Here is a 23,226-nt window from a genome sequence, read left to right as displayed (position 1 = left end):
ACGTCCAAAATCCGTGGACGTGTGACGGGACGGTGACGCGACGGATCACGGATCGTCATCCTCTCCGTCACGTCCGGGCTTCACGTCCCGGACGTGCCGTTCCCAACCATCGGTTATCCATCCAAAATCGCAGTCCGTTGAAATTTCCGCGGGAGAGTTTGACTGCGGCGTGGAAGGGAAGGGAAGGGATAGCGGTCGATGTCGGAGGAAACGAAATCCAAATCTTCGTTCTTGCTAGTCTCGTTCTTCCCTGCCAAGCCTCAAATCGTCGTTTTGTTTGAAAGTGTTGAAGGATTTACCGCTGCTGCTCACCGACAGGAGTTGCTTGATCTTTCGATGTTCGATCGTCCGGTAAATCCGTTGGCGTCCTGATACCAAATTCACGTCAGAACTTGGTAGCGGCTCGTCCGTTCCAGATGCTCGCTGCTCTTCCACTTGAAGGAAATCCCTGCCAGAAACTTCCGCAGAATCGTCTGCATAGTACTTGTTAGCATGCAACAAGGTCGGGAGTAGTTTTTTAAATCTGGAAGGGTATTGAGGCATGTTTCACTGGGAGTAGTTCTTTTTATTGATCGAAGTTCTTGATCTTTGTCCTGGAATTTCTAACCTATGTTGAGGATACAGCTGATCGACTCGTGATTTGAGCTTAGCTATCGATTCACCTATAGATACTACTTATCAATTTCTTCTGAAAGATGGCTGAATCTTAGGGTATGAATGTGGTTATAATTGTTCGCTGTAGGCTCGAATGCTTTCACAAAGTCGTTGCCTCTACCGATTACGTCGTCTTTGTTGCTTAGTATCGTTGACGATATTCCTCATTTGCGCGATTTACCAGGATTTGATCTTCGGCAGTTGTTCCAGAAAGCTAGATATGAGTGGCTCAAGCCCGCGGAAGTTCTCTTTATTCTGAGGAACCATGACGAGAACACTATATCCTCGTTGCCGGCCAATATGCCTCCTGGTAATTTCCAATTGGATGCATAAACTTTTTTTTCTTTTAATTCGATAAATATATGAATCGTGGATGACACTAGCCAACCTTTTGACTGGTTGATAATAAGGTGGAACATTATTCCTTTACAACCGGAGAGTTCTCAGATTTTTCCGCAAGGATGGGCATATCTGGCGGCGTACGAAGGATGGGAGAACGATTCGGGAGGCACACGAGCATTTAAAGGTTAGTTCGTGGAAGCATACTTTGATTATCGTTTCTTCTTAGTTTTTACTGATTTATTGCGAAGTTTATCATTTTTTATAGTCAGAATCTCTATTTATTGCAAACGAATATAAGAATTAAATGATTTATTTCTTGAAAACTGAAAGAAGTAAATGATTTAGCTTTAGTTGATCAGATTTTTAATTTTCGTTTTGCTGTAGCAAAAATCACGTGTAAGGTATCTGGGTAACTATGAGGAACTTCATGAATTTGGCCTTCCTTTTTCCCGTAGTCAGACAGAAGTTGATCTGGATTCCTTAATGGAGATGAAGAACATCCTCCCAGTGCCGCCAGACCTCCAAACATAAATTACGGTCGACATAATGCAGGGATGGATAACCTACAGGATGGACATCCCCTAGAGTGGATAGATAAAGGAACCAACTTGATTATATGTCTTTGTCTGTCCTTATTGGGCTGATTGATGAATTAATCCTACATACAACGAGGATCGTATCAATGGGCCAGGGCCCACTAAAATTAACTCCCTTATCTTTAGGTGTGAGAATAAGTTACTAAAAGACTTCACAAATCCCTGATAGTAACTCAAAGGTTTGCTTCTGCTCTATGATATGATACTGCTGGTTGATGATTAGGTGTTCCCCCCTAATAAAGAGAACCAAAGATTAACCACAAACCATTGTAGTCTGTAAGTGTAAAATTTCGGAGATATAGGTTCACTTCACATGTAGAGGTACCAAACACCAATCCAGATGCAAAGATTAACCACAAACAAGTGTATCTGCGAGTGTAAAATTTCATAGATATAGGTTCACTTCATATGAACAGTGTACCAAACACCGAGAGTGCCTTTTTGGGATTTTTTTTAGTCTGTCGAGCAACGTAAGAAGCAGATTATGCATAAATTGATTTAGAAAGAGATGTCGGGACAAGTGCAAAGTATTGAAGTTTTCCAACAAATAGTGTATACTGATCCTGGTCAAGGGGCTATACAGTTTCATAAATTTCCCATTTCTGAATGTCGTGTATAAAACCAGTTTTCTCTAGAGCGTTTATTTATACCTTTCTTTTCTGGGGTAGCACATGCATGAAGCAAAATGAGGTGCTTCAATTTCTACAAAATTATTTGAACGCTCTATTGCACGTGCCTTAGATTGTTGGATACACCGAGAGAAGAATTTTCACGAGATCCAACTCAAATGGAGACATATTTTAGATTGGTTGAAGAATCATAAAGTCTGAAGGAGCCAAGCATTTCATAATCCCCTATTCTTTTTTTGGGACTTGAACCTGCAACCTTGGCTCTGATACCATGTTGGAATTGCCTGTGTTAAAAACTATTACTGATGGCTGGGGCATCTGTACAACTAAGCAAAAAATAAATTGTGACCAAGAACAGCTCACCCATTGCTTTGGCTTTGCCATATTATTGAAACCTCTCTCTAAGGATGGAATCAAAGCATCAAGGAATAATGTGTGAAGAATTATGATTCCCCCTCTCAACTGGAAAGGAAGTAGTATTGCATTCCTCCCGATGAAGCTTTTACACAAGTTCTTGGCTTTGGACTGAAGCTTTCTTAAAGAGACATTCTGAAGATACTTTTCTCAGTGTAATGAGGATCTAAGTGAAAAATGTTTACCTACAATATCCTTCGGTGCCCATTTGGCTTATATTGGATATAAGAGAGGTCAAGAAAAGGGTCATCTACATCAGAGGAGGAATGAGGAGGCAAGCGGGTCAGAACAAGGGTCAATCATTAGATGACCCCTGTTCAACTGAGTAAATAAGTACATTTCAACTGGGGTAGCATGTGGATGCTTGGGAAGAAAGGGCCAAAGAGAGGCCCATTATTGATAAAGATAAGCCAAGACAGGACCATTAAGAAAGGAGCGTTTGGAAAAAAGATATGATATGGGAGGGGGGACATCAGGTACACTTTAAGTAATTCAAAACTGGGGCGCGCGATGGTTTTCTTGGAGCAAGTGCTGCATTCAGCTGGAGCTCAAGGACTTGAGCATGTGGTATTCTGGATCTCTGGCTGGGTGGGAGGTCAGTTGAAATGTAGTATACTGAGGGAGGGAGTAAAAAGGGACGAACTATTACAAACTGGGGTGTGTGATGATTTCTTTCTTTTGGACTGATAAGCCTGGCCGTTTGGAGAACTCAACTGTACATGGGAGATCCCTCACAGATCATTTTCATCAAATATCAATCCGTCTTAGGTCATCCAACTGAATTAGAATATGTTTCTGATACGTGTTATTTCAAGACTTACCGAAGAAGGAAGCCTAGATCTGGTCAACAGAAGGTTGACCAGACCAAGTGATTTGGCGGGAAAGACATTCCTCGGACACATATAAATAGAGGAATCGCCCAGGCAAACTAACGATTTCTTTCTTGATCTTGAGGCCTCTTTACCAGAGGGGAAGAGTGGAGCTTGGCAACTGGCTCCGCTTGATCGCTTGGGGGGAGGAGTTCAACCTCGAGGAGGGAGGACCGCCACGGTCTCGAAGGAGCTCCGAGACAAGAGCCGTCGTGATCACTCCAAGAAGCCTACGTTTTCATTCTTGAACATTATCGAAATACTCTACATTTGTGGATATTGGGGGAATTCTGGAATTCTAAATCCTTTTGATACTATTGCAAGTATCAGTTTCTCAACTTCTAATTCTAAGATTCTTTTTCCTGGAATGCAGAGCACGTGGAAAGAGGAGTGCCATAACCAATTAATTGTAGAACTCTTTATCTTTCATCATTCTATGGGCTCACCTTTTATTCCTTCAAAATTTTACCTGTATTTTTCTCTTGTGGTTTTTGTATTCAAATCTATTCTTCATAGAAACTGAATATGGTTATTCATATCATGGTTCATCTTTTGATTCTTACCACTTTTGTGATAAGGTTGATAATGTTCCTGTTTTGAGTTGCTACTATGCTCATGGAGATGAAAATCCTTTGTTTCAGAGGCGCAGCTACTGGATGCTTGACCCGTAAGTGCTGTATTTTTTGGAAACTAGTAACATGTGCTTTGTAATTATTCAGTTTCCACCACATGTTCATTATCTTTCCATATGAACAATACATCAAGTTATTCTGCCCAGTTTCCTCACTTTTAAATTTTATTTTTTAATATAAATCTTATTCACCAACTGCAAGGTAGATAATTAGTCATTGAAGTGCAGCCCTTGTGGTCTGCCTTTGGGACCCTGTCAAAAGATGTGTCATTTAATTTGGAAGTTGACGGATACATTAACGCGGCTTTAAAACCTTTTTCATTAGAGGTCAAGTTTAGTTGACCTTCTTTGTCGGAGGGAAGGATGAACTGGAGAGTTTTGCTTCTTGCATTTGCCATTATGTTGTGCCGAAGTAAGGTAATAGAACAAAGCTTTCTTGTCTCATAATTTAGCTGATCAGAGGTTCAGCCTGACGTTAGATAATCTTACTTATCTGTGGATGTCTCAATATGCTGCAATAACAGATCTGACATCAGACAGACTGCCACCTTCTAGTGTAATGCAATTCTTTTTTTTAATTTTAAAGGAAACGGTCAGTTTTCCACAGATTGAGCAGGGAACGGGGAAATTGAGAAGAAAGAAAAGGTGGGAAGATGGAGGGGCCGAAGCCTCAAAGACTTCCAGAATGGAAGTTCCTTCCTCAAGTTGTCCAGAGCAGTGCCACATGCCTTAGAGAAACCCGCGTGTCAATATGACCAAAAGATTTCATCCAAAAGGACTGCAAAAGGGTATTAATATCCCCTGTAGACCATTATAAGAAGATTCGGTCCTGCCAAAGGCTCTGCCAGGCCTGAACCACATACTGTCCCAGCTTGTTAAGAAAGATTCTTCAGGATTCTAACAGAAACATATGAAATTTGTAATCCCTGTTATACAAGTGTATACAAGTGATGCTCCCCCTAGGGGATACAAGTATGGATCTGGACCTTTAAAGGGCCAGTATACCTTTGTTAACTTCATATTTCTCAATGTATTTCATGCTCTGTAAGAACAGGTAGACTAAAACGTTGGCTCCCTAAGGGAAGAAGCCTTTCCTCTCTCCACCCTCATCTCCCTGGATGGAAAAGTTCAAGGTTCTCTGCTTGAAGGAGTCTGAAATCTGGATGGAGATGGCTTGGAAGTCATTCTTAGGATTCTCCAACTTGGATTTGAAGATCTGGTAGAGAGCACTGTCAAGTAGAGTGCTGAAAATCACCACTGATTGCCACAGAGGCAAAACTATTACATTGTGCTGCTTCTCCAATGATAACTGGATGAATTCAAGATTCATTTCTTGATTGGGTTGAATAAGATATTCACATGTATTAAACACAGGGAAACATCCTATCAATGGGAGAAGCTTGGTTGAGCATCCAGCACCTTGAAGATGCAGAATTAATTGTTACTGCTCCAACTCCGTTAATGTCATTCGCGAGAGGGAACAAGAACTCAAAGGATAGGAAGATAAAATATTTAACCAAGAGTACCATCCACCCAAGAACATTCCACCCAAGAACATTCCACCCAAGAACATTCCACCCAATGAACAGAAAAGCCCAAAACCAGGTATCTCTGAAAGCCTGGATTGCCTCTCCTAGCACTTCATCGTGCAGCAAACCTCTTTAATAAAACTTCTTGAAGGCCTCTGATATCGATCTCCCAAAATTCGTCAAGAAAACCAAGAATTTGTATCAATGATCAATTCAAATGTTCTCCGATAGGAGTACAAAGATCGTAGAGAATCAAGAGGTGGTAAAGAAGATCCACGAAAGGAAAGACTAGACGAAAAGAGAGGCTTCAGCTGCATCAGCTTCCTTCTCGTCTCCGGTGGAGAATCTCCCGCCAGACAACACTTCATAAATATCCCCCCTTTCTTCTGCTTGAAGACCTTTATTTATATAGGCGTTTTTCCCGCCCAAAGTCCAGCTGTTCTGTTATACTTTTCTTGTAGAAACGTGGGAGGTCTGTAACATTACTCCCCTCCTCGAGAACCCAATTGTCCTCAATTGGAAAGTTTGTAAATTGTTTTTGAATAACATGTAAATCTTCCCATATAGCTTCATGATGTGGTAGATTCTTCCACTTGATTAAGAGTTGCATGCCATCACGGTTGAAACGGTAGGATCACACTGATTTGGGATATACCTGCCATTCCCATTCATCAGTCAGATTAGTTGGAATTGAAGACTAAAGGATATTATCGCCAATTGCCTTGTGGAGATTTGAGACGTGAAACACAGGATGAATGGTAGTAGTAGATGGTAAATCAAGTTTGTAAGCGACGGGGCCTATCTTTTCCAATATAGTAAAAGGGCCGAAGAATTTCGGAGCTAATTTTTCTGAAGTTCTTTTAGCAAGTGATTTCATATGATAAGGACGTATTTTGATGTAGACTCGGTCTCCAATATTATAATCAACATCACGGGGATGTTTGTCTGCATTTTTCTTCATGATAGATTGGGACTTGCATAAATGTGTCTTGATTCGGTCTAGGATGATGTCGTGTTCTGATAATAATTGGTCAAGGGAGTCGTTGGGTGAAGGTTCAGTTCCATATCTGACTAATGTGGGTGGGTCCCTGCCATATACCACATTGAATGGTGTGGTCTTGATAAATGAATGAAATGAAGAATTATAGCTATACTCGGCCCAAGGTAACCTTTTTGACCATTATTTTGGGCATTCAGAAGAAAAGCAACGGAGATAGCATTCCAACACCCTGTTAGAGACCTCTGTTTGCCAATCAGTTTCTGGGTGATAGGACGAGCTCATCTTCAACATTGTGCCTTAGGCCTTATGAAGTTCCTTCCAGAATGAGCTTGTGAAAACGCTTCCTCGATCTAAAAGTATAGACTTTGGAATGCCATGAAGTCGGACGATTTCTCTGTTAAAAATTTATGCGATTCCTTGAGCTGAAAAGGGATGTTTCAGTGCAACATAATGAGAATATTTACTCAAACGGTCGACCACTACCATGATTGCATTGAATCCGTTTGAAGTTGGATGACCTCAATAAAATCTAGAGATATATCTTCCCAGATTTTGTCTAGTATTGGTAGAGGTTGCAAGAGTCCTGCAGGAGTAAGATTTGATGCTTGGTTTCTTTGGAAAATTTGATATTCAGAGACATACTTCTTAATCTGCTTCATCATTCCAGCCCAGGTGAGTTGTAATGAAATTATTTTATACGTTTTCTGGAATCCCCCATGGCCACCCATCTTAGCATCATGGAATTCATTTAATATGAGAGGAATGAGGATGGAATTTTTTGGAATGACCAGCTTCTTCTTATGAAAAATGAGATCCTGTTGCAGAGTATAATGCTGATATGTTGATTTATTCAGACGAAGTGCTTCTATTATCTTGCTAAGTTGAGAGTCAGCTGAGAGTTCACTTACGAGGAGTAGTTTGTCTAACCAGTGAAGAGTAGATAGAGAGTTGCATCTGAAATCTTCAGGTGTAATTGCTTGAATTGCAATATCATTCATGGAACGAGATAGGGAATTAGCCACAATGTTGTTCTTCCCTGCTTTATATTTGCTTTTGAAGTCATAACCCAGCAGCTTCGCTATCCATTTATGATATTGTTGAGGAATTTCTTGGTGTTCATTCAGGAATTTAAGACTGAATTGATCAGTAAAAATAGTAAATTTGTGAAAAAGTAGATAATGCTTCCACTTATGAACGGAAAGAACGGCGGCCATCATTTCTCTTTCGTAGGCTGATTTCAATTTTCCTTTATGCGATAAGTATGATATAGGGTGTCCTTCCTGTGATAGGATAGCTCCTATGCCGAAATTTGAAGCATCTGTTTCCACAGCAAATGATTTGGTGAAATCTGGTTGTTGTAGAATCGGAGTTGTGGACATAGCTTCTTTCAGTGCTTCAAATGCATTAGTGGCCTCATCATTCCATCTGAAAGAATTTTTCTTGAGCAATGAAGTGGTAGGGCTTTAGAGGCATAATGAGCAACGAATCGTCTGTTATAATTTGTGAGTTCGAGAAATCCTCGGAGCTGCTTTGGTGTCTTAGGAATTGGCCATTGAATAATACTTTGGATCTTTTCCTTATCTGTCGCAACCCCACTTTCTGATATTTGATGCCCAAGATAACTGATCTGACTTTGACCAATGTGGCATTTTTTTGAATTGATCCAAAGTTGATTTTGTTCTGGAATTTGAAAGACCATATGCAAATGTTGCTCATGCTGTTGCCGGTTCTGACTGAATATGCTGGTTCTGATGGAATATTAGGATATCATCAAAGAAAACAAGAACAAATTTGCGCATATATGGTTGAAAAATAGAATTCATAAGTGCCTGAAATGTGGCTGGTGCATTAGTCAAACCAAACGGCATTACAGTAAATTCGTAGTGGCCCTGATGAGTCTTGAAAGCAGTCTTAGGAATATCATTTTCGTGCATACAAATTTGGTAGTATCCATACTTGAGATCTAACTTGGTAAAGGTGGTGGCTCCATGTAATTCTTCGAGTAGTTCATCCACAATGGGAATTGGATATCTATTTGGTATTTTCATCTTATTTAAAGCTCTGTAATCCACACACGTTCTCCATCCCCCATCTTTCTTCTTAACCATCAAGGCTGGGCTAGAAAAAGGGCTGCTAGAATGACGAACGAATTTCAAGTCAAGCAACTCCTGGACCAGGTGTTCTAATTCATTTTTGTGTAGATGTGAATACCGGTAGGGTCTCAAATTTTCAGGTGTAGAATGAGGAGCGAGAAAAATCTTGTGATCAAATGAACGTTTTGGAGGTAAACGTAATGTGGGTTCAAAAACAGGAGGGTATAACATTGAAAAATTCTGGTCCTCAAAGTTGGGTTGAAGTTGAAATACCGTAGGAATATCTGGATTAGAAGCCTTGTAGAGTTCTCTAAACTGTCTCTTACTCTGCAGTAACTCTTGTGTTGAAGGTGCATATGAATCCATCTTTGATGTAAGATCTGAATCCGCTTTAAGCAGGTGTAGACGTCCTTGGTACAGAATTTTTAGAGTCAGGATAGTGAAATTACCATAGAACCAGTCCAATGATTTCAGCCAAGGAATTCCCAGAATCATTCTACACTTCTCAGAGGAATGGGGATGAAATCTTGTACAAACTCAAGTCCTTGAGTATATATAGGAACATTGCAACAGATTCCTGGAGACGGCTGAGTTACACCATTAGCTAACATTATTGCAAATTTACTTTTTCCAGCTATTGGAATAGAGAACCTGGTAGTCAGTTCTTGATGAATGAAATTCTGCGTTGCTCGTGTATCTATAAGAATTCGTATTTGATGGCAGAAGGTACTTCCCCATAGTTTCAGCATATCGTGTGCGTCATGGTTCTAGAAGAAATTTAGAACAGCTTGAGCCATGAAGTTTGCTCCCCCAATAATATTGTCTTCATCTGTTTGCATAAAATCCCCTTCAATTTCCTGAACTTCGTTGTCTTGATCACCTTCTAGTACCATTATAAGATTGAGATCTTTCTTACACCGGTGCCCTGGTGTAAATCTTTCATTACAATAAAAGCAGAGGCCCTTAGATTTACGTAATTGAAATTCACCATCTGTAAGCTTGAGATTACGTCCTTCATTGGACCGATCTTGCTTTGAGGGTTGAGCAGTTTGATTTGAAGGAATCATGTGTATGCTTCTATTTCTTGGTTTTATATTCAAACGATTTGTGGGGGGCGCTTCTGTGGGATGTGTATAAGGCTGTATTATTCTCTGATTGACATTACCCGATGCGCGCGCATTTGGATAGATATTGACATTTCAAATCTATCTCTGCCTGAATCGATAAATCCATCATTTCTTGAAGGCAAAATGGTTGATACCTTTGTACCTCTGTATGGATATCCGGTTTTAATCCGCGTAGATATGCTATTTCCTTGATCTTGGGCTCAATGTACGGCAACTGAGCCAGTATGCGTTCAAATTCTGCTCCATAGTCATGGACAGATCCATTTTGGGTTACTTCCATTAATTCCTGATATAAACTGTCAGCTGAAACTCTATACCTATTTGAGAACTTCTGCTTGAAGTCTGCCCAATCTCGAAATCCCACTTCTTTTTCGGTGTAGATGAACCAATTTTGAGCTGAATTATCCAGATGTATTGAAATTAGCTGCATTTTGTCATAATCTGACATAGGATGCATACGGAAAAATCGCTCCACGCTTGTGATCCATCCATCAGCGTTGTCAACCTGAAAAAATGGTAGATCTCCTCGTCTATAGTGAGTATTTTCTAACCTCATTTCCTGGTGATGAATTCCTTGTTGCCTCCGAGGGTGTCTGGCACCTCAACTGCCGCCGCATCTGGTTGCTGGATACCGTTAATACGTAGGTTGAGATTTGCAATTTGCTCCATAAGATGCTCGAGAACGTTGGTGGTCCTCCTTTGGAAATCCAGATCTGGTTGATCGGCCCTCATATCTTGCTCCATGCTTGGGTAAAATAGCCGAGAATCGTTTGCTCTGATACCAGTGATATAGATCTCCCAAAATTCGTCAAGAAAACCAAGAATTTGTATCAATGATCAATTCAAATGTTCTCCGATAGGAGTACAAAGATGGTAGAGAATCAAGAGGTGGTAAAGAAGATCCACGAAAGGAAAGACTAGACGAAACGAGAGGCTTCAGCTGCATCGGCTTCCTTCTCGCCTCCGGTGGAGAATCTCCGGCCAGACAACACTTCAAAAATATCCCCCCTTTCTTCTGCTTGAAGACCTTTATTTATGTAGGCGTTTTTCCCGCCCAAAGTCCAGCTGTTCTGTTATACTTTTCTTGGACGTTTCTTGTAGAATTGTGGGAGGTCCATAACAGCCTCCTAACTCTAACACTTATCGGTCTTTTAAGGAGGGGATGGTTTAGCTGATCAGCATGTGAGTCAAAATCAGTTGCATGCTGGGCATGATGGGTCGTCTTAGCCGAAGACATGGTCCTAGGGGTGTAACGCTGAAATACATTATTTGGCAGCTTATGTTCTTGAAATAGATTGTTTTTTCATGAAACAAAACACAATCTTCTCTCCTCTAGATTATCAGCTGCTGTCAAGTCAGTAGATCTCACCATGAACATTGGAATGCAGATTTCAATGGATCCTTCAGAGACAGAAATCCACAAACTTATTTTGAGACCGGTGGCTGAATGTTATGTCCAGATTACAGGGGGTTTATATACCACACACAGTGGTTGAGTCTTATAATATGTCCTTCAGCACCTAATTTATCATCTGCCTTATTACCTCTCTTTATTTCTGCTTTACTTCTTGTTGCATCTTTAGTGTGAGTGGGCCAACTGTGAAATGATCTTCTAATGCAACAGATATTTCTGACTTGCCATTGAATCTCCTTTAAATAATGCAATTGAATATCTAGGTACAGTTATCAACTGCTCCGTGTGCACAATGAGTTCTCTGCAAAGCATTAGGCAAATTTCACCCTCTTCATGCATCACAAATCCCTCTTCATTGGCAATCTGCTTTAACCAAGGTGTTTCTGGTCTTTGAAGCCACACCTGAGCAGAATTACTGGAGTCCACAACCTCCAATAGATCGTATAGCAGCTATGACAACATGACATTCCAGTTGTAGTCAGCCAATAGACCTCCATCCTCTGCAGTTACAGTGATTTTTGCTGTGGCCACCACTGGCAGATGCTGCACTTTTTCTCATCTCTGCTTCCTTCTGGTAAAAACCGTGGAAGGCTCTTATCCGGGAACTTGGAAGATGGGAAGGGAAAGGGAGTGCTAGGGTGGGGGAAGACCTAGGGACGAGAGTGATTGTGGCCGATGATGTGCTTTATTAGATAACTATCCAACTAATATGATACACCTATGTTGTATCAATGAATTATCTTCAATAGAAACTCACGAATTTGCCAATATTCCCCAATTGTGAGTCTGAATCCGATGTTGAGGGAGAGAGAATAGAGATAGAAAGATAGCAGAATTAGATGATAGGTTGGCTCGCCCTTCCCGTTACGGAGCTCCTTCCTCATCGTCGTAATCCCCTTTCCAGGTCTGCAGTGTAGCTCCGCGTCTCTGGTCCTCCGGCAACATAACTGTCGCAGGCCTGAATCAAGAATAATGTCCTACCTCCCCTGACCATGACTCCCTCTAATTTATAGGGTCAAGTCCCAGGTTAGGTCGTCAGGTCAACGGTCTGTTGACCCCCCCACCTTTTCCTTCTATGGTACTTTCTTGAAAAGTACATATCAAACAGAAATGAGCATCCAAACACCAGTGTGTCCGCTCAGGGAGAGGCCAAAAGGGTTTAATAAGGACTAAAAGTATGAAAGACCTAAATACCATTGGGGGGTACCTGTGTCAAATCACCTTATTGCTTACAGAGGTCTTGGAGTCCTCAACCCCGTGATCTGCCTTGCGCATAGATTGGTCTTCAAAGAAGACTTTGACTCACTAAGCTGCTTCATCTTTCAGGGAAAAGACCAAGGAGGAAGGGGCTGTTGCTTGCAACTTTAGGGTTGTGACACTGCCCGGAAACCAAAGCTATAATTTCCAGGCCCTATCGCCTACCAAACCTTATCCAGCTGAATGTCATGATATGTAAACCAGAAAATGATTCTATTAAATTTGAGAATAGTGATTACAAGGGTTTATATAGGGGGCCCTAATGGGCCAAAGATAGAAGGGGCCAAATATAGAGAGGGCCAAACATAGAGAGGGCCAAATAATGCTCAACACTCCCTCAAGCTGGAGCGTGGATGTTTTCCACCTCTTCAAACCGAGGAGCATGAAGCCCTTTGGTGAAGATATCTGCTAGCTGTTCAGCGGACGGAACATATGGCGTGCAAAAATTTCCCGATTCAAGCTTCTCTTTGATGAAATGACGATCAATCTCGATGTGCTTTGTACGGTCATGCTGAACGGGATCATGAGCAATGCTAATCGCCGATTTGTTGTCGCAGAACAGCTGGACAGGAGAGCTAACTGACACCGTAGTTCCCGGAGGAGCTTGGTAATCAAAGTGCCGCAAAGACCATGCGCCAGAGCACGGAACTCCGCTTCAGCACGCTTCTTACTCAAGAAGGTGCAATAGCCCGATGTGGACCCTGCATAATCAGCATCAGTGTAGACTTGACGCATGCCAGTAGTCCACGACCAATGGTGCCCTTCAGAAACCGGAGAGACGATGAGCAGCATGAAGATGACTGTCTGCATAAACTGACTCAGAACACCGTAAGCAATGTCTGACGAGTGTGGGTGAGATAAATCAGTTTGCCCACAAGTCTTCTATATTGTCCGGGCTCAGCAAGCTCCTCATTCGATGGTTCGCATCAATCGAATCCTCCTTTCCAAGCTCGCAGAGAAGATCCACCGTATACTTTCTCTGACAAATAAAAATCCCGCTTGAAGAATATGCCACCTCTATGCCAAGAAAATACCTCAACGGGCCAAGATGGCGAATAGCAAACTCGACGAGAGATACATGGCCAGCTCAGTAATGATCATCACCGTAATAATGATGTCATCCACGACACAAGCAGAATAGCTATTCCCCTGACGTGGAATGGCGGTAGAAGAGGTGTGATCTCCATCTTCATGGCAAACCACGCCGAGGAGATTGCTTCAAGCCATATAGTGCTTTCTTCACTAAAGAAGTATAGCCTGGAGGTAATGCCATGTAGATCTCCTCAGTCAAATCGCCATGCAGAAAAGCATTCTTCACATCATATTGCTGCAAAGTCCAGCCACGATCCGCAGCAAGAGCCAAGAGGATCCGCACCGTATTCAGCTTGGCAACGGGGCAAATGTCGCCTGATAATCAATGCCATGCTTCTGAGTAAACCCCTGCGCCACAACCCGAGCTTTGTGCCTCTCAATAGAACACAGCATAAACCCAACGGCTACCCACTAGATGCTTCGGCCGGTAGAGGAACCAAATCCCACGCCTCATTTTGAGCAAGAGCACGCTCCTCCTCCATAGCCTGACGCCAATGCGAAAATGAAAGTGCAATGTCCACCGTCTTCGGAAGGGAAGTGGCATCAAGTGAGGTAAGAAGTGCATGATAGGATGGTGAGAGACGGTGAGAAATGGATGCCTCTAAGGGATAGAGAGGAGAAGAACGTGAAGAGGGCAGCACGGCTAATGAGGATTCTAGAGGTGGGAGGACGACTGAGGCGGGCATCGGAAGAGAGGTCTTAGAGTAATACCATAGCGTTTTCAGGCGGGCATCGGCGGATAGGAAGTGGTGGAGGCAAAGAAGGTTCTGCCGAAGAGGAGAATTCAGCAGCCGGGACAGGAGGAAGCTCCACATGAGGGACGGAGATGGGGGCCGGAGAGATGTCGGGAGGCACAACTTCTGGGAGAGGATGGACGAGAGACGGATAACGGAGGAGATGGTTGAGGGAGAATTAGGAATTCAAGTGGATCGGATGAGGGTGGTGATGAAGGTGGCTCTGGAGAAGTGGAAGAATAGTAAGGGAGAAATTCATCGAAAGTGGCATCTTTAGTGACGACGCACCGATGAGAGGGTGGATGATAGCATACATAACCTTTTTGCGTGGAGGAATAGCCAACGAACACGCATTTCACAGCACGAGGGTCAAGTTTATCACGACCAAGGCGATGGTTAGGCGCATAACAAACACATCCGAATACACGAGGGGTAAGACTAGTTCGGAGAGAGAGGGAGGGAAAGGCATGCTGAAGACGGTCAATAGGTGTGGAAAAATCAAGCACTCTAGACGGAAGGCGGTTAAGGAGATGGATGGCGGTGGAGACGGCTTTCCCCCCAAAGATACTTGGGTACATGCATATGGAAGAGAAGGCTCCGAGTCATTTCAAAGATGTGACGGAATTTACGTTCGGCAACGCCATTTTGTTGGGGTGTATATGGGCAAGAGGTTTCATGGATAATGCCTTTGTCTTGAAAGAAGGTGCTTAACGAGGTATTAACATAGTCTTTAACATTGTCGGAGCGAAGCGGCGGATGGACGAGAGAATTGAGTTTGAACAAGTGAGTAGAATTGGGGAATAACACGGATATCTCCGATTTATTCTTTAAGAAATAGGCCCACTTGAAACCAATGAAGATGCATAACCATCGAGATCCGGAAGTGCTGTGAATAGGGAAGGTCCTGTGAATAAGAGAAAAGGAGTGGAAGAATGAGAAGACGAGATAGGATAAGAAGTGCGATGATGTTGCATTACAAACAAATCGGTCCACAGAATGGCATTGGAAAAGTTTTGGAAAGAGACGATAAAGGGTAGCAAAGGAAGGATGGCCGATGAAGAAGCAGAGACTGCCGTAGCAGCAACAGCAAAAGAAGGCGAAGAAGGTCGAACAAGATAGAGCCCCTCATGCTCCTCAGCAATGGAAATCTTCCTCCCCGACACCTTATCACGATAAAAACATGAATGAGGTGAGAATGTAAGATCGTGATTCAAATCGCGAACAAGATTCGACAAGGAAAGAAGATGATGAGTTAGGCGTGGAACATGGAGAACTTTAGGTAATTGCATAGAGGAAGAGACGGCCACACGACCAATACCCGCCACGGTGAGAAGATCGCCGGAGGCCGTTTTGACTTTAGAGGATCCAGAAACGGGTTCATACGTTACAAAAGCTCTTGGATTAGGGGTCATATGAGCGGTGGCACCGGAATCAAGCCAAGTGGAAGATGAAGAGGATTGTCGGAAGGAGATGGGGGTGGAGGAAGAACGGTGGACATACCTGCGTGGGCCAAGGAACATGAGCCCACGACTGGAGGATCAAGCAAGCGGCGGGCGTTCCATCTCTTCCGGAGTAAAGCCGCGAGGCACCAGTGGGAAGAAGTCCGTATGGCATAGGCACTTGACCCGGAGGAGGCACTTGGCTGACGGAAGGTGCGACGGTAGCAAGGTTGCTCTGTTGCACGCGCTTCCGCTGAAGCTTTTAGCACGCCTGTGGCCCGCTTCTTGCAATAATTGCAAAAGAGAGGATCACCCTTTGAGACTCCTCAGACCGAGTAGTCGGACCACGCGGCAAAGAACCGGTGGTGGCCGATGGGCGCGCGGAGAGGACTGAGCTACAAGTGCCGTGACCGGGGTCTGCACCTGCTGGAAGCGAGATTCTTCAATTCTGGCACTGCGAAGAGCATCCTTGAAGGTAAGCTCCTTCTCCGATGGATTAGCTGAGCCCGTGGCGACCATACTCCGGGTTCAGTCCCATGAGGAACTGGAACACCGGTTGAAGAGTGTACTTGCGATCCACCGAGTGAGGATCCGGTGGCATGTAGTGGTCGATCTCATTCCACAAGGAGATGAGCTCTGTACTCCATAATGGTCCGGTCCCTTGCCGCAGATTGGAGGCCCGATGCACCAATTCATACAAAGTGGCGATATTATGCTTCTTGGAGTGACTCTCAGCGCCGCTTCCCAGACTGCCTTAGCGACTCAGGGACAGAAATTCACCCGCTGGGTGAAATGCTGTCCAAGAGCCAGCGATGAACAATCCTCGACATCCAGCCAATCGTAGTACTTCGGATCGGTCCGAGGAGGTCCGTCTTCCAGAAGGTGGCGCATGAGACGTCCCTTTAGGGTAATTTGGACGTACTGGCGCCATTGCAACAGATTAAAGCCAGTGAACATGCCATCTGGCGGTATCCGAGGCAAAGATAAAGGTCCTGGGAGGAAGACCAGTTTCCGACTCAATAGGCGCCGCAGGTGCATGTGGCGTCGAGTTTGGCGTAACCGAGGAGGTCGGAGCTTCAGGTGACTCAGCAGCAGCAATAGGATTCGTCATTGCTGAGATTTGGCCAAAGGAGAGGTGCTGAGATGGCTTGGACAGCACAAACGGCAGATGAAGGCCCAGTCAAAGCAACGCCCACAGTCGAAGCAAAGCTCACGGACGGCAGGCCGGACAAGCGTGCAGGAGGCTAAGGACAGCCAAAGACAAGCAAAGACAACCCTGTGTGCAGCCGTGCGTGGCGGGTGCGGCTGAAGAATGCTGCGCTGCGGCAGCTGCGGCTGTGCGAGGCGACGGCTGAGCGCAGAGATCAGGCGAGCTGCCTGAGATCTGAACGCAGGAAGAGGAGAGTCCTAAGAACCCAGATTAGGTCTTTTGATACTATAAACCAGAAAATGATTCTATTAAATTTGAGAATAGTGATTACAAGGGTTTATATAGGGGGCCCTAATGGGCCAAAGATAGAAGGGGCCAAATATAGAGAGGGCCAAACATTGAGAGGGCCAAATAATGCTCAACATGATATATTGCCTTCAAGAAATCCTCCAACTGACTTTAGCTTCTGGGAAATACTTGTCAAGTAATCATCTCTGTTAGTGATCTGTTAGCATATCAGGAAATAGCTTTTCTCCATTTCTTGTTCACTTCCCTCTCTACAATATTTCTTCATGTAACCCTGTGAGGCCCATGCTATAAAGGCCATCTTACTTGGCTTGCCATCCTGTGGGGAATACCCGACCATACTAGGCTTGCTATCATGAGTTTTGTATATGACATGGCCCTGGACATGGTTGTTCTGTTCTGTTCGTTTTAAACGAACAAAAAATTTGCACAAAAGAACAGCACAGGGCCTTGTTCTTTGTTCTGTTCTTTTTTTTTTTCAAAAAACGAACAAAATTCGCACATTCGCACAAAACAGAACGACCATGTCTACATGGCCCTGGAGCAGAAAATTGGACCCTTTTAAGTTAGGATGGGCAAGCTGTATGTGGAAGATGTTGGTGGTACAGGTCTAATGATGACTGGAACTGAAAGTGAGGTGGGGATCAAGAGAAAGATAGAGAATATGCTCAGTTACTTATTATCGTATTGGAGATCCATTATTTAATGTTTTTGAAAAGTTATTTCTAGACGTTATTAAGAATATTAATGTGTCTGAGTTAGCCTGTGGTGCTTTTGAATGTGGAAAGCACAAAATATCTGTGTTTCGAGGAAAAGAAGGGAGATGTTCAAGCATCTCTATGCTCAGTCCTTCACCAGAGTCAGATAGTTCATGGTCCTGATTGAGGACTGTACCAGGATGACCTGGCCATATCAACTCAAGAGCAAACCAGAAATAACTAAAGACTCTTCTAGATTTTTATGCCATGACAAAAGAACATTAGGATTTCAACGTCAGAGAATTCAGTTAGATAATTGAACCATTTATTTCAATCATTTTCTGACCTCTTTCTCTTCAAACCCAAATGCAACAGAAACATAATCTCTGTTCGGCCCCTAGTCTCAGAATTAAGTTTCTCTTCTTATGTTTCATGACAACGCGACTTCTGCAAAAGAAGTAATAATAAGTTCAACCAAGTTCACCATCTTATCTTTTCAGGGCATACGAGCATATCGTCCTTGTTCATTATAGAGATGTCAGAGAGGTTCGTAGCTCCCAATAATGCTTTTTCATAAAAAAAAATCTTTTACATGGATGTATGTTCCTTCAACACATCTATTTTTTCGGTTTCAGGGAAGATACTTTGGAATGGCATCCAGTTCATCAGAAAATGTCTCTGCAATCTCCACCCAGTGCGTGAGCCCTGTAACCATTGATGGGCAAGGAGTATTTAATTTGTGTTCATACAGTCCAGGTTATGTAGAAAACAAACCGTATGAGAGAGGATCTATGATTAATGATCATGCCTCTGGTGAAAGTACAGGCTCTGGTAGCTCTAGCCGGGAATGTGAAGCACAGGTTCATGAAGCACTGAGAAACCTAGAGCAGCACTTGATTTCAGACTATAATCCAATTTTGGATGACCAGTTGCTTCATCCACTCCAGACGTCTGATTGCACTCAAAAGCAGACTAATTACGGAAGGAAAAGTGAATTACCTTGTATACCAGAATATATTCAAAGTAGTCCTGATATCAGTCCAGATATCAGGTGGGACAATAGCATCATGGTCCCACTTACAGAACCCGCAGGTATGTATTCCTTTAGTAGCTAAGCACAGAAGATAAGTCTCGATTCTGTAGTTGTTTAGAATTGTAATGATGTCTTGAAAAATATATAATGCACAACCTGGTGGGTTGCTATTATAGTATTATATCATCATAGAGTTTCTAAATTAATTCAGATGTAATTTCTTTAGCTGAAGGCAACAGGAATAAAAGGGAAGTTCAGCTACTAGATGAACTTTGCCCACGTGCAGAAATCCCCTGCACTTGGAAGGAGCCCCTGCAATATCCAGCTTACACTATCAGCGAGACACTTGAGACTGATGTTAACCAAAATTTATCCCTCCATGACGTGGAAGTCCAGGAACACGTATGTTGATAAACACATTTCCAACTCTAAATAATTACCGTGCTTCCAATCACAATTTTTTTAAAAATTTTGTATGGTGTAATTAAAATGACCAAATTAGTGTCTCCAATGATGTCATTCATGCACTTTATGATTTCCTTCTTGTCATCACAAAAACAGTTCATCACTTCAAAGAAATGGTCTCTATTTTTTGCGTATATTTTGGGTTTGTTGCAAATGTTACTACTATCTAAAGTGTGCGGCTGTAATAATTAGGTTATGGAGGAAATTAACCCGGAGATGCGGGATGCATATTCAGCATTTTACAACCAACAAGAAGTTCAGAATCGTCAACTGATTTATTATGGAGTGCAAAATGAAGATTTTGAAACGGTCAGACAATCTGATGAATGCAGTAAATCATTTTTACCAAAGCAAATAAATTTGGAAACAAAAAATCCTATTTCGATAATTTTGGGGAAGCAACTATTCTGCATTCATGAAATTTCACCTGAACGGGCTTTCTCCTATGATGATAATAGTACTCAGGTATGAACATCGCCAACTAACTCTTGACTATTAAATGCATTGTGTGTCTTGCATCATTTATTATGTTTGCAGGTTCTAATTTTGGGGGACTTCCTGATTGGCAACTACTTGGATTTTGACTGGAAAGTAATGTTCGGCAACGTTCAAGTCCCAGCAGAAGTCATCCAGAAAGATATGCTCCGTTGCAAAGCTCCTGTTCATGCTCCAGGGAGGGTGACATTGTGCTTGACTATTGGAAACTGGGAATCGTGCAGTGAAATTAGAGAATTTGAGTTCTTAGAGAAGCCTGAAACTTCTGGTTCAGGAAGATGTGACCAAAACCAAACAAACTGCGAATGGGAAGAGCTTTTACTACTCACGAAATTCACACGAATTCTTTTGGTTGAATTTCAAAACGATGGTAGCTCGATGCAGAACAGTTTCTCCGAGAATCTTATGTCAAGAAGTGAACAATGGGATCATATTATAGAGTCACTAATGAATCAAAGTGGCAGCACAACTGGCATTGTTAATTGGCTTCTGCAAGAACTTCTAAAAGACAAGTTGATGCAGAGATTGAAGGGCATTGGGCTGTCTGATGCAGCCCCAGATCGTTCTCTATCTATGGAGGAGAAGAGAATTATTCACATGATTTCTGGTTTAGGCTTCCTTTGGGCTCTAAATCCTATGCTTGAGGCAGGTATTGGAGTGAATTTTCGGGATCAGAAGGGGTGGACAGCTCTGCACTGGGCAGCACGTTTTGGAAGGTAATAAATTCATGTCTTCTCTTATTTTCGTGCATTTCACATTCTCTTTGGAATTACATGGGAATAACAAGAAATATTGTGATGAAACTATTTGTTTATTACATCCCCAACCCCGGCCATGGTTGTTTCCATGATTTGGATTTAAGATAAGTTTCACTTTATCTTATTGTAGCCTTTCTCCAAGTAGACAGCAGGTACCCACCACTGCTCCTGTGTTATCGTTCTATTTTTTTTCTATCTTTCAATCATTCTCTCCCCCAAAAGATCGTCGTCCATAGAGAGAACATCAAGGTCTCTACCAGTTTTTCCCGTCACAGACATCAGTATGGAAAGTAATGTAATCCAAGGGTGGCACTCGTTAAAGTTGGAGTCCTCAGTTATCATATCACAGAGGAGAATATGATATTTCAATAATGTGTAAACTAAAAGACCCAGGTCTTTAAAAAATCATATAAAAGATAAATAAATGTGTTCTGAAAAGCAAAATGTTTACTTGATGACGATCCAGGGAGGAAATGGTGTCTGCTCTTTTAGCTGCTGGAGCATCAGCGGGAGCAATAACAGATCCAAGCACAAGAGACCCCATTGGGATGACCGCTGCTTCCATAGCAGAAGCCAACGGGCATCAAGGGCTCGCTGGATATCTTTCTGAAATTTCTCTGAATGACCATCTTGCCGCACTTACCATGGAACACAGCGAGATCTCCAAGAAATCTACTAATCTGATCACCCAAGAAGTTAATAAACGATCTGATGTCAATGAGTGGACACACGCCAGTGAAACAGAGGATCAGATTTCCCTCAAATATTCATTGGAAGCTGCACGGAGTGCTGCTCAGGCTGCAGCGCGTATACAGGCGGCCTTTCGGGCTCATTCATTTAGAATGAAACGAGAAAAAGCTTCGCAACAAGCTCAAGAAGAATTCTGTTTCACTCCTTCAGAAATTCAAGAGCTTTCACGTGCATCTGGGGCTCTCTACAGTCGAAATAATCAGAAGCTTTTAATGGCTGTCATGTGTATTCAGAAACGATTTCGTGGATGGAGGAACCGGGGGAACTTCCTCAAGTTGCGGCATCATGCTGTGAAAATACAGGTACTCTACTCTCTCTAAAATTCCATTTTCTAAGTTCCTAAAAGAGTTGTGGGGGATATTAATTTATTATAATTGGGAATTCAATGAAAACCTTGTTGCGTCATGTCTTCATGTTCTATACTCAACTTTCTCAATAATCCTGTTTCCAAAATTTCAAAAAAGGCTGTGGTGGTGGAATTTTAATTTATTAAATCAAAGAAGATTTGATGAAACCATTGTCACGTCTAGTCTCCATATTGATGAAAAGTACGGGTACCCAATTCTGTCCAAAATCCCATTCCTAAGTTTGTGAAGGACTGGTGCTGTAAATTAATTTATTCTATTTGACAAAATTAAAAGAAAAACCTCTAGAGTCCAAGGCTCATGGACATGGCAGTCCATTTTCCGTTCCGGCCCTTATCATCATAAGTCATATATTTCAAAAAAAAATCATCATCAGTAATATGTACTGAGCTCGGAGTGAGACAAAACAGAAACTGTGGGCTCTATGACTGATTGCTGACCAAAATCCCATTCCTTCCCATCTCGTCCTCTCCGTTCATCTTCCATTCTGAAGCCTTCATCACATCAAATCTTCATGTTGATGAGACATCTGAGTCCACTGTGCTCCTAAGTTCTGTGTGGAATTTTGATCGCACAGGCACGCATAAGAGGATTCCTAGCCAGGAAAAGGTACAGGGAATTCCTCTGGACTGTTAGTATCTTTGAGAAGGCAGTACTCCGATGGCGACGTGGAGGAAGCGGATTGAGGGGATTCAATGCCACATCAGAGGCGAACGATGAAATAGACGATGAGGACATTCTGAAGGTCTTTCGCCGGCAAAAAGTTGATGCAGCTCTCGATGTTGCTGTCTCAAGAGTTCTTTCTATGGCACAGTCTCGAGAAGCCAGGCAGCAGTACCGCCGAATGGTCGAAAGCTACTGGTTAAGGAAGGTAGCAGATCAAAATATCTTTGCAAAAAACAGAAATCGGGACTTCGCCCTAGATAGAAGAAATAATATCGCTGAATACCATTTTTAGAAGAATTTGCTAGCAATATTTCAATCACACCATTGAACTTATCTGATCATCATTTGACAATGGTAATTTCAGTTGGAGGAAGAAATTGGAAGCCGATCTTCATCATAGCTCCGTGGCGGTGACGGTTTCCATCCGACAATGACCAATTCCTGTTAACTTATCGCACAAATCCCTGCACTCGGTCTCATTGTTTGGCTTCCACAGATTGTTCTCCTGATAAATAAGGAAATATTCTCTTGGGAAGCACATGAAACAAATATCCGACCAATTCTAACGGCCTTGAGTGAAGGCGGATTTAGTAGGCCAGCTGTAAACTTATTGTCGATTGTTGAACAGGGTACACAACAACATACATTGTAATGAATTTGAATTTAGAACATGTACTGTTCCAAATCAATTTTAAAAATATTGGATCCATTATTTATGAA

At 42.6% G+C, this 23,226-nt stretch overlaps 1 protein-coding gene across 5 annotated transcripts; it reads left to right on the top strand.

The window, feature by feature from the left end:
• Window positions 1-143: 143 nt before the first annotated feature.
• LOC144705196 (calmodulin-binding transcription activator 4-like) lies at window positions 144-23,226 on the top strand. 5 transcript variants are annotated; one of them, XM_078577768.1, is made up of 12 exons: window positions 144-502; window positions 839-964; window positions 1,065-1,180; window positions 4,083-4,171; window positions 18,475-18,520; window positions 18,610-19,066; window positions 19,234-19,409; window positions 19,665-19,937; window positions 20,010-20,683; window positions 21,192-21,777; window positions 22,418-22,711; window positions 22,871-23,226. In XM_078577768.1, exons 1-12 carry the CDS (start codon window positions 493-495, stop codon window positions 22,904-22,906), a joined length of 2,883 nt encoding a protein of 960 aa, XP_078433894.1. In that variant the 5' UTR covers window positions 144-492; the 3' UTR covers window positions 22,907-23,226. The 5 variants fall into 5 exon arrangements, with proteins under 5 accessions (XP_078433894.1, XP_078433896.1, XP_078433897.1 ...); XM_078577770.1 differs by having other exon boundaries at window positions 144-539; XM_078577769.1 differs by lacking the exon at window positions 144-502 and adding an exon at window positions 552-711.

This window comes from Wolffia australiana, chromosome 7 (genome assembly GCF_029677425.1).
Source record: "Wolffia australiana isolate 7733 chromosome 7, ASM2967742v1".
Classification (NCBI taxonomy): Eukaryota; Viridiplantae; Streptophyta; class Magnoliopsida; order Alismatales; family Araceae; genus Wolffia; species Wolffia australiana.
This window is presented reverse-complemented; position numbering and strand designations above follow the sequence as displayed.

Excerpts from the sequence above, each read along its gene's own strand:
- LOC144705196 (XM_078577768.1), top strand. Across the intron at positions 1,181-4,082 it reads AGGCACACGAGCATTTAAAG|GTTGATAATGTTCCTGTTTT; the intron begins GTTAGTTCGTGG and ends TTTTGTGATAAG. Across the intron at positions 4,172-18,474 it reads AGCTACTGGATGCTTGACCC|GGCATACGAGCATATCGTCC; the intron begins GTAAGTGCTGTA and ends TTATCTTTTCAG.